Source organism: Jaculus jaculus, chromosome 3, assembly GCF_020740685.1.
Source record: "Jaculus jaculus isolate mJacJac1 chromosome 3, mJacJac1.mat.Y.cur, whole genome shotgun sequence".
Classification (NCBI taxonomy): Eukaryota; Metazoa; Chordata; class Mammalia; order Rodentia; family Dipodidae; genus Jaculus; species Jaculus jaculus.
The window spans coordinates 69,650,840-69,662,810 of record NC_059104.1 but is presented as its reverse complement, the minus strand read 5'-3'; the positions used below and the strand labels follow the sequence as shown (position 1 = coordinate 69,662,810).

At 36.3% G+C, this 11,971-nt stretch overlaps 1 protein-coding gene across 1 annotated transcript in view; it reads right to left on the bottom strand.

Moving 5' to 3' along the window:
* Positions 1 to 636: 636 nt before the first annotated feature.
* Itm2b (integral membrane protein 2B) overlaps positions 637 to 11,971 on the bottom strand; it is a 29,814-nt gene continuing 18,479 nt past the window's right edge. Inside the window, exons 2-6 of the mRNA XM_004665880.2 lie at positions 7,238 to 7,366; positions 4,122 to 4,328; positions 2,703 to 2,813; positions 2,020 to 2,170; positions 637 to 871 (exon numbers count right to left, since the gene is read on the bottom strand). Coding sequence (XP_004665937.2) covers positions 786 to 871; positions 2,020 to 2,170; positions 2,703 to 2,813; positions 4,122 to 4,328; positions 7,238 to 7,366 — 684 coding nt within the window. The 3' untranslated portion in view covers positions 637 to 785. The remainder of the gene's footprint in view (positions 872 to 2,019; positions 2,171 to 2,702; positions 2,814 to 4,121; positions 4,329 to 7,237; positions 7,367 to 11,971) is intronic.

The following is an 11,971-nucleotide window of genomic DNA, read 5'->3' as shown; positions in this document are numbered from 1 at the left end:
TGTGATATGGTTATTAATTGCTTATTTTTATTCTTAAAAAGTTGTGATTTTACTCACTGCATATAGAGAACTAGATTTTTGTAAGATAGTTTCTTTCTGTATGTTTATTGTCTTAAAATATGAAGAATAAAGTTCTTCAGTTTTATTGTATGAGAAAAACAACACACAGTCCAGTCAAAGACCTTTGTGGTATTTATATTCTATTGCAGATATGCATTATACAAATTAGTAATATGAGTTGTTTCTTAAATTCCAAACATTCTAAAATATTATTATAGCAGATGCCTAGGATATTAAAACATCAAGATTAAAATCATACTCTATATAGTTAAATGCAATACTGAAAATACCACACATTTTAATTAAAGGAAGATTAATAGATAAGTGCTGAAATTCTATAATAACCTAGGTAGCAGGGAAGCTTACTAGAAAAAAAGTCATTGTGGCCCATTTTAACATATGATTATTCTTTTGACAACCTTCTTCTTTAAGTGGATAATTAAACCATAAAAGTCCAGATAAATGATTTCAAAAAATTTATATTCTTCCTAATATCCAAGTTTTATGAGCAAGTATTATCTAAGACTTCATACATTTACTCAAATAGAAAAAACACCACACTTTGAGAGAAGAAAATATTTTAAAGATAATGGTTTTAATTGAATTAATGAACGTGAAACCCTGTTTGCTACTCACATGAAAGAAGATTTAAAAAATAATCACTGCACACAATACAAAGGGTGAGTTATGCTATGGTGTTACATTTTCTGTTTCTTCTTGACTGTTCAAGAACAAATTAAAGTTTCCACAGCAAATTTGTTTTCAAAATGTCGAATTGTGACACAAGAACTGACTTCGCGTTTCTGAATACCTGTATGGGAGGGAAGTATTTTAGGTTCATTAGATAGTCACACTAATTCTTAGTTATTTTTGGATCTACAGAAATATTTCACTCTATGTTCCATAAGTTTCTACAGTTTAAGTTTGTTCTGAACTAGAAAATTTTCATAAGAATAGCAATAGTAATAATGTCTTCCAAATTACTTGCAAATTTATAGCTTAAGTATTGGTAATGCTCTACAACTGAGCACAGTTGTCTCTGTATGCCCATGTGTGCATTTGTGGAAATTCAAAATTGTACACTAAGAAAGACAAATTTCAAAGGTAACTTTTAAATGTAAGAAATCAAGTAATAGATTTCAGATGACTCATCAGTCTAAGGTTTAGTTTTGTATTAAAACCCACAAAAAAGAAGAAGAAAAAACAGAATGATGCTGGGCATGGTGGTGCACACCTTTAAACTAAGCACTCAGGAAGTAGAGGTAGGAGGATCACCATCAGTTCAAGGCCAGCCTGAGACTTCATAGTGAACTCCACATCAGCATGGGCTAGGGTGAAACCCTACCTCAAAAAAACAAAATAAAACAAAAGAACAGAAAACACTTTTACTAGGTGACATAATCCCAAGAAATACCCTTGTATACTTTCCATATTTCTGTCACATGGGTTTGTATTTTATTTTTATAATGAAAAGGAAATGGGGACATACTGCTAACCTTATTGTTCAGGACAGAAAATAAAAGTTGAGTGATAGCAGAACTATAACATTAGTTATGTGAATGCTTTTATCTCCTAACTAACTTATGATTATCCTCAATGTGATCCAAAAGGCAGCTGAGAATCCAGACCTGTGAGGATATAAGTGAAAAGCTAAACTTCAGACGTTCTCAGTAATGAGACCCTCTCAGTGTGGGATGAACTCAGATTGGGGAGCTCTGTGGAAAGTGAGGTAATAGTGTGTCAAGACATTTCACACTGACCCATTTCTATCAAAATAGGAGATTTAAGACTAAGTTGATGCTATGAAATCTGGAAATAGAAATATAATGACATATACAACTATTTTTCACTTATGACAATCACATTGGTAATAATGACTAGGGCTTACCTAAGATGGTTAGCAAAATGAAGTAGCAAAATGGAATTTTCCACCAGCATTTTGAAATTACATAGTATTACCTTTAATAGTTTCTCTGCGTTGCAGTTTGTAAGTTTCCTTGTCATGACACAGCCGGTAAATAAAGAAACCCAAGTGATCAACATTTTCAATGCGATCAGTAATAACCATGTGTTCATGAATGAGATACGACTGAGGCAAATAGGTTCCAGCCTGCATTCATAAAACATTACAAGTCAATCTCAAACTGCACTGCACTGAGGAAAGTACAAAAACAGGTGATACACAAAACTTAGCTTTAAGAGGGTTAGAAACTTTGAGTTTTGTTTGTTTTGAGTTGGGGCTCACTAGGTTGCCCAAGCAATTCCCAAACTCTGGGGCTCAAATGATCCTGCTGCCCCAGCTTCCCAAATACCTGGGATTACTTGTACCCTGCTATATGGAATACAGCCGTTCTCGATCACACTATCTGAGTTATCAGAATTCAGTAATTAATATTTACTTTCCTGTCCTTTAGGAAATTTAAAAATAATGAAACAATGTTGTCATACTATGTTTTTAATTTTAAAAGGTTAAATAATAAAGTTATTTTAATTTCAAAATATAAACCATTAAAAAAGGACCCCCCTAAAAAAATCTTAATTCTTTGTAAAACTCTTGACTATATTAGAAAGATGGGATCCAATAACCTAATTTCTCAGCAGGGAATTCCAAGACCTAATCAGAGACAGTAAGATCTTTATACCTTGATGTTAATAAGTAGCTCCAACAGGTTTCTGGGTGGCATAACAATGGAAGTGTTTAGAGGGATCACATAGCACTTGTCCAGGTTAAGATCTAAATAAGCAGTGAGTTTCTGAAGATAAAGGGATACATTTCAGTTAGGTTAGTTACTGTGTATCTCCAAGATATCCGGTAAATGAACTTTTAAGAACTGCTATCATTAAATGAGTTGGCTTTAGCACTTATAAATCACTTGCATTTCAACAAATCAAGACCCTAGTAAGATAGAGATGGAAACAAGAATTGAAAAGAAAATAAAATATTGCTAGTAAATACAGTTTTTATCAGAGGCTCACTTCTATAGTAAGTAATTATAATAACTATTACTATGAATTACAAATACCATCTGATTGAGATATTTAGGGTCCTCACTCAAATCCTGTAAGCTTCTATATCCATTGCAATAAATACTCAATTCTCTTCGATGTATCTGAAATACCAATGCTATCCTTAGAAAAACAAATCTCAAAGAATGGTTTTAAGCATTTAATTAAACCAAACCACATAAGCACTTGGATTTCCAAGAGTGCAATAAATGTTAGCTACTGTTTGTTTTGGCTAAGCAATTTTTCAAAATGGTTTATAAATGTGTATCAGATATATTTAAGACATGACATATTTAGAAAGCTCACTTTTAGTTATATGCTTGAATATTCACATTGGCAAGCTTATGCAGAGACATGGAAAACAAGGGGAATAAGTAAACTTCTGCATCTTGGAATTCTAATTTGAAGAAACAACACTTTGTTTGAGCAAAAGCACCAAAGAAATTTAAATATAAACTAGATAATTTTCTTAAATGTGATGATTTTGGGATTTACAAAACATGCTCAAGCTTTATAGACAAGGGCTAAGTACTTAATGACATAAAAATAAAGCAAATATGGTAAAATGTTAGAGCCAGGTAAATTTATTTATGTAATTCAATCCTGACATACTACATAAAAAAGTTTAAAAGGTGGTAGAAAATATAAAATGAGAACTTATTACTGAATTTTGAAATTGTATGAGGAAATGTGAATACATTTTTAGAGTAAATATGGCTAGAATCAGGTAACAAATAGTAATTTGTCTCCAAGGGAACAAAAGCCAGGTATTGGGTTCTAAGAGTAGGCAAGGGATAGGAGAAAGCACAGCATCATACAAGAAAAAAAGCTAAGTCTTTTGGGTAGAGAATCCCAACTCTAGTTGCTTAGTTTTGTGTTGTGTTTTGTTTTGCTTTGTGGACCAGGCTAGCCTCAAACTTGTGATCCTCTAGCCTCAGCCTCCGCGGCACTGGGTTTAGATTAAAGGCATGCTTGGATTCTCCATTTTTTAAAAAAGTAAAATTATAAAAAGCATGAAGAATCCATATTTTCAAGATTTTGCATACTTGGCTCACCTTGTTAAAGTCATGGACAATGTTGGCAGGATCACTGTCTGAAAACTCAGGCACTGGCACACTGATGAACTCAACCTCATCTTCTTCAAAGATCTTTATGTTTTCTTCAATTGTCTGGTAGCGAGCAGCTGGGACATCTGCAGAAGGCTCATTTAGCATGACATCATCTTTGATGTACTTTATTCCACAGTAGTACACATCATCTGGCTGTAGAGTTCAAACATCCATTTCAGCAATTCAGCATGAGACAGGTTTTTAAATATAAGCATTACTTATGCTGCCACATTTATCTAAATAGTATTTTGCTTACAAACTCTTCCTTTTAGATGTCAGGTCAGACGGTTTAATCATAGAGTTTACACATTCTTTAAGATCAACTGCTGAATTGGCTTTAAAAAAAATAAAAAGGTTTCAGAAGGAAAAGCTGCTAATTTCACCTTTACTCTGGTATATAAAAACAGAACGTAATACATCTGGGGAGCCAGGCTTGGTGGCGCACACTTATAATTTCAGCATTCGGGAGACAGAGGTAGGAGGATGAGTTTCAGGCCACCCTGAGATTGATTACATAGTGAATTCCAGGTCAGCCTGAGCTACAGTGAAACCCTACCTTGAAAAACAAAAAACAAAAAACAACAACAAAAAAACCCATCTGAGCTGGGCGTGGTGGCGCACGCCTTTAATCCCAGCACTCGGGAGACAGAGGTAGGAGGATCGAGGCCACCTGAGACTACATAGTAAATTCCAGGTCAGCCTGAGTCAGAGTGAGACCCTACCTGGGGGGGGGGGGGGGAACCATCTGGTAAGGGAATGATGGCATACACCTTTAATCCCAGCCCTCAGGAGGCAGAGGTTGGAAGATCACTGTGAATTTGAGGCCAGCTTGGGACTGGCCTCAAATATACAATAAAGACTGGGGCTATATAAAAAGACAACCAAATGCTATCTATGGACAAAAGAACTAGAAAATTTTTTTTTCTGTACCTTATGTTTTTTACAAAACAACCCCCCCACCAAAAAATACATCTTTAAGACCCTACCTCACAAAAACAAACAAACAAAAAAAACCAACAAAAAATAAATAAAAGATCTGGTGACAAGTAAATCTCAAGAAACTTTAACCTGTAGGCAGTTTTTCAGACAATATCCAGAAGCAAGTAATATATCCCTCCTTTCTTCCTTCCAGAAAGCTATCATGTAGTCTGGGCTGGCTTCTAACTAGGTAGCCAACATGACCTTAAAATTCTGATTGACCTGCCTCTATCCCCCAAGTGCTGGTATTATAGGTACATAATGACCAGTATATGTGGTGCTGGATTAAACACCGGGCTTTGTGCATGCCAGACAAGAATTCTACAGGGGATATCCCCATGTATTTCAAGAACATATTTGCAAAACTTGAGACCTTTTGCATGTGTATGTTTGTGTATATATGTGTGTGTGAACATGTGCATATGGAGGCCAGAGGAATAAATAAGATGTCTTCAGCTCAGTGTCTCTCTGCCTTATTGAGACAGAACTTCTGGCTGAACCTAAAGCTCACCTTATTCTGCTAGACTAGCTAGCTGCAAGCCCCAGAGATCCTCCTGTCTCCACCTCCCCCACACTACGGTCACAGGCATAAGCCATCATGCTTAGCTTTTATGGAGATGCAGTGAATCTGAGCTCAGATCCTTTGAGTTTGCTCAGTTTACCCACTAAGCCATCTCCCCAATCCTACTTTTAAAACCTGATGTGGTTCATTTATTATTTTCCTTTTGTTAGCAAAACAGAGGATTTACTTTCCTGTTTCTACATGCATACAGTTAATTTTGATATTTTTCCTTGAACACACAATAAAGTGGATATTATGCTATAGCAAATATTTGTAATATTGTCTTTTCCATACATAAAAAGTATATATAAGACTGGAGAGATGGCTTAGCAGTTAAGGTATTTGTCTGCAAAGCCTAAGTCCTGGGATCAATTCTCTGGTACCCGTGTAAAGTCAAATGCACAAAGTGGCACACATGTCTGGAGTTCGTTTGCAGTGGCTAGAGGCTCTGACACACCAATTCTCTCTCTATCTGCCTCTTTCTCTCTATCAAATAAATAAATAAAATAAAGTGATTTTTTTAAAAAAATATATACCTATTTACAATAAAGACTGGGGGGAATATAACAAGATATTTCAGAACCAAATGCTATCTATGGACAATAGAACTAGAGTAAATTTTTTTTCTGTAGGTTATATTTGTTTTGTAAAAAAGAAAGAAAGAAAAAAAAAACCCATCTTTAAAAAGAAATAACTGGTGTGGTGATGGTAGTGATGTATACCTGTAATATGACACTTGGGAGTTGGAGTCAGGAGGATCAGGAACTCAAGGTCTCCTTTGGCTATATAGCACATTTGAGATCAGCCTGGACTAAATGAAACTGTTCTCAAAACAAAACATGCATGGGCTGGAGAGATGGCCCAGTTGTTAATTTCATAAGGGGAAAGAATGAACCCCTGAATTATTGTCAAGAGAAATATATCACAAAAGATCATAATCATAATTAAGTAGAAGAAAAATCTATGCCTTAATTCTCTGGGATTACTATTAAACAATAGTTATAAATTGTCACCCTAAGTTACTTAATATCACTGCTGAAGTCACCAAAGTCTTTAGATAAACCAATAAACAGAAGAGGCAGAGAAACTTGAGGCCAGTCTCCTGTGGGCCCAAGAGTGGAAGGCTACTATGTAGGTGCCCCAAACTAGCAATCAAGTGATAAATCTATCAACATGACACAAATGAGGCTAATGTATTCATACAAATGACAATTCATGATTAGGTATCTCTTAGCCATTATAGTAAGAAAATAAAAGTCTATTTTGAAAAATCATCTATCAATCTAAACTCTTTAGTAAACAATATTTCAAAACACTGACATTCTGCTTTTAGTGACTGTAAGTCTAATTGTGTGGCAAACATATGGTCAGGAGATTTTAAAGCAAATAGGACCATCATGCAGGCTGGCCACAGACAGAAACTACACGCTTAAAACAAGTTAGGGACAATGTTCCAGTACACAGTGGGGTTTTTTTTTTTTTTTTTTTAAGTACGAAGACAGAATACATCTTTTCTGCTTACTTGAAGTGCAAAATATTTGTATAGGTATGCTCCTCCTAGAATGACACCAGCAAGCATGAATGCCAGTCCAAAACACATGCACCAACACCAGGCTCGCCTCTGTCCAATGGGGACCACATCATCTGGGTCCTAAAATGTGAAAAGGACAGCCAATCAATACCTTTACAAAGAAGCACAGAAGGCTCAAGATTAATAAATGAAGACACAAAGAGCAAAGGAGTTAGGTCTTTAGTTAAAATCAACCCAGGTCTCACCCCAATGCCTTTTCAGTCAGAGAACAAAGATTCGGAGGGAGAATTCTGCCTACTTCTCTCAGCACCCCATCTACTAACAATGTGTTGAGCAATAATACACTCCATTTCTATCCTCCCACAACTGTTGGTGGTATCTTCTTACATTTAAAATTCAGAAAGGTTGTTATGATGCATTATATATTATAGCTCTAAGGTTTTTACCAGATCATTTATAAAATCATTAGCATGCTATAAGTAAATTATATTACAAGCAAGCTCTTTTAACCTCTGAGCCATCTCTCCAGGCTGTAATTTATATTTTATACCAAATGTAAAACTGCACCTAACAATCCACAAGAAAAAGTAACAGGAGAATAAATAAAATTGTTTAAACTACTAGAATCTTAAAAATCAGGGCAGGGTTATTTACCTAGAAATAATCTTAAAATTCCACTCTCTAGCCCAAATCCTAGTTTGACAAAGTTCTTAATTTTAGTTTTAAGATAGAAGCAGAGAGAAAAGTGATGAGTTGCTGGGTAAGGTGGCACATGCCTTTAATACCACTCAGGAGGCAAAGGTAGGGAGATCTCCATGAGTTTGAGGTCACCCTGAGACTATAGAGTGAATTCCAGGACAGCTTGGGCTAGAGCCAGATCCTACCTTGAACCCACTCCCCAAAAAGTGATGAGTTATTAATTAAAAAACTAGCTCACGCAAGGCATAGTGGCTTATGTTTGTAATCCCAACTCTTGGGAAGTAGGTAAGATCAAAATTCAAGGCCAGCTTGGGATACATAATAAGGCACTATCTCAAAATAAATAACTCATCACTAATTCAACAGTAAAAAACTGTACATAATATGGACTACCTCATGAGAGAATGAAGTAGACTTAACCTATGTCAATAAAAGTTAGATAGAAAACTACTTAACACAAAAATAGGGTAGATCTATCAGACTGTGGTGGTTTGAATAGAATAGGTGCCCCTCAATATTATATTCAGTTGTTTGTTTGTAGTTTGCATCTGTAGCCACATGCTGGAGGCAATGTCACTGGGTGATCTTAAGGTGTGGTGGTGGGTTTCAGATTTCAGTCTAAAGATATGCAAAGTGTGCCTAGCTGGATTTCCTGAAGTGTGCCGTGCTTTGTGGCTTTTGGCTTTAGGCTTGTACTTCTCTGTCTCTGCGTGGTCCTGTGAAAGCAGGTCAGTTTCTTCTGCCATTATGGAACTTCCCCTGGATCTGTAAGCTTTAACAAATCCCTTCCTCCATAACTGTGCCTGGTCTGGAAGTTCATCTCAGTGAACCTGAAGCTGTCTACAACACAGACCAAGAATCAAATATGGTTAAAGCAACAATTCACCTAAAAATGAAAGCTACAGGGAGGAATTTTGCCTTGACAATACTGGGAAAAGCCCAGTTCCAGATACTGAAGCAAGTAAGAACAATCCAAGGCTAGAATAGTGTGCTCCTAGGTGAAAGCTCTTATTTCTTTTGAGATAGAGTCACTAAGTAGTGCTGGCGGGCCTTGTACTTGTGGTGATCCTCCTGACTTCCCAAGTGTTGGGTTTTTGGCAAGTACCACCATGAATGGCTCAAAGCTCTCTTATTAAACATAGAATTTCATACTGAACAATAAATAATATTAAATCTAAGAATCAGATCAAATGCTGTGAAGAAAATTACATTTTGGGTAGTTCTTGTCAATATACTGTGTGTACATTCATGGCAACAGTTATACAGAAATGTAGTATAAATAAGAACAGGCAGAGAGGAATTTATCACACATCCTATTTGTTTGCAGTTTTAAGAATTCTACATATCATAAGGCATTATAAAACCCAAGAATAAGGCATATAGGTTTTACATGAGCTCTTGTCTGACATAAACATCTCAGTAGATAAGAAACAGTTCTTAATATAATTAATTTCAGGGTGGAGGTTAAGTGGGGGATGACAGATAGAAGTAGTCATTCTCAACATTTGTTAACATGTGCTGAGATAGCCATATTTGTGCACACACCCAACCCTGTCTGGCAGGCTCTATCTTCTACAGTACAAAAATGAATAGCTGAAGACCACAATAGATACCTAAAAGGAATATGTAACCTAAACTGTCAAACTGATGGCAAACTTCAGACTTTCAGATTTATCATTTTGGCTGATCAACAAACAGTAATTTTGAGAATTATAAATGTCAAAAACATTTGTTACTAATATGTACTAAAAAGCTATAGCAGGCACTAAGAATATAGCCTCTGGCAAAGATAAGACTAATCAGTCTGAAAAATAGATAAATAGACAAAATGTTTGCATACAAATATACAGAAAGAGGAAGGTATGGTGCACATCTGTAATTCCAGAGGATTGCCATGGGTGTGAGGCCAGCATAGGCTACATAAGTGAGTTCCAGGTCAACATGGGGAATAGTATGATATCCCGTTATTTTTCTTCCAAAAAGATCAACAACAAAACAAAAAACCCAAAATATATAGATGATATGGACTTGGGAGAGAGAAAATGCCAGGACACATGGAAGGAGGAGTACAGGGAAACTTCTAGGGGAGAAGACTCAAGTGGCACATTAAAGAACAGTTACACATTCCTAGGCAGAAGGTTGTTCCAGGAAATCAAATGAAAGGTAAAGAATGAATAACGTCTAGAATCACAACTTAAACCTGGTGTGGTAGCTGACACTCAATAGTCCCTGCACTTAGAACACTAACATAGGAAAATCAGGAGTTCAAGACCAACCAACAGCAAAGTTGAGGCCAGCCTGGGCTCCATGAGACCCTACCTCAAAGAACTAAAACAAACAAAATGAAAACAAAACAAAATAATTAAAATTTCAAAACCAGAATACACAATATTGCCAAGGGCAACATTTGGTATAAACTGAGGGTCCAATGTGGTGAAAATGAGAAGTGGAGCAGACCACAAAGGAACATGGTATAGAGTTGCATACTCATGTTATTTTAAAAAATAATGTTTTGGGCTGGAGAGATGGCTTAATGGTTAAGGAGCTTACCTGCAAAACCAAGGGACCCAGGCTTGATTCCCCAGGACCCACATAAGCCAAATGCACAAGGTGACATATGCATCTGGAGTTTGTTTGCAGTGGCTGGAGGCCCTGGCACACCTACTCTCTCTTGTCTGTTTCTCTCTTTCTCAAGTAAGTAAATAAACAAAAATTTTAAATGATATTAAAAAAATGTTTCAGGGGCTGGAGAGATGGCTTAGTGGTTAAGGTATTTGCCTGCGAAGCCTGAGGACCCACGTTCAACTCTCCAGGTCCAGACACACAAGGTAACGCAAGCCAGATACAGCAGGTGATGCAAGCACTCAAGGTTGCACATGCATACAAGGTAGCACACACGTCTGGAGTTCAATTACAGTGGCTGGAGGCCCTGGCAAACAAATTTTCTCTCTCTTGCTTGTTCTCATTCCCTGTCATAAAAAGGGGAGGGCAGTCTGTTGGATTAGTTTTGACAAAACAATGTTTCAGGACTATTCTAATAATAACAACAACAAAAGCAATTTCTTAAAGAATTTAATTTGTAAAATACTTATCCAAAAGTCCTTTTTTCAGCATGTCAACAATGTGAAGCAGGGCTTGAAAATAAGGAAATAAACAAGAATCTTAATAGCTAACATATGGACCCAAAATCTGCACACCATCAGAAACTTCACAAGAGCTATCTAATTTTTTAACTCTCTATATAGATCGTATCTCTTGCTAGTAGGTTAAAAGGTTTCCTTAGTGTTTACTCATATTCATTTGACATTATTAGTAACTCTAAGCCAAGGATCATATAAAGAGCTTGACTTTTAACTTTTCATAATGCACAAGTTACATTACATCAGCAGTTAGCAAAATAACGGAGAGGAGAGAAACAATTTATGGTGCACAACTAACTGGCTATTTAACAAAAACAGTCACCCTATTTAACTTAGTTTGACCTCTATTAAGACATGGTTCATACCGACAACATTTTATAGTCAAGAATGAACATTACGTATAATAACTGAATGATTATATATATATATATATATATATATATACACACACATACAATCTGAGTCACTGAAAAGGGATTAAAATGGATTCAAGATTTAAAAACTTTTTAATTAACCTAGACATGGTAGCAGAGGTACAAAGATTCCCACAAGTATGAGACCAAATTGGTATTACACAGTGAGTTGCAGGCCAGCCAGAGCTATAGTTTGAGACCCTGTCTTTAACAAAAAAAAAAGAGGCCAGGCATGCTGGCACACACCTTTAGTCACAGCACTCAAGAGGCTGAGGTAGAAGGATTACCATTTCAAGGCCAGCCAGGAGCTACAGAAGGAGTTCCAGGTCAGCCTGAGCTAGAATGAGACCCTGACTTGAAAAATAAAAACAAAAAGGGGCAGGGGAGATGACTCAGCAATAAAAGGCACATTCTTGCAAAGCCTGTTGGCCAAGGTTCAATTCTCACTGGGTACTCAACCACATAAAGCCAAC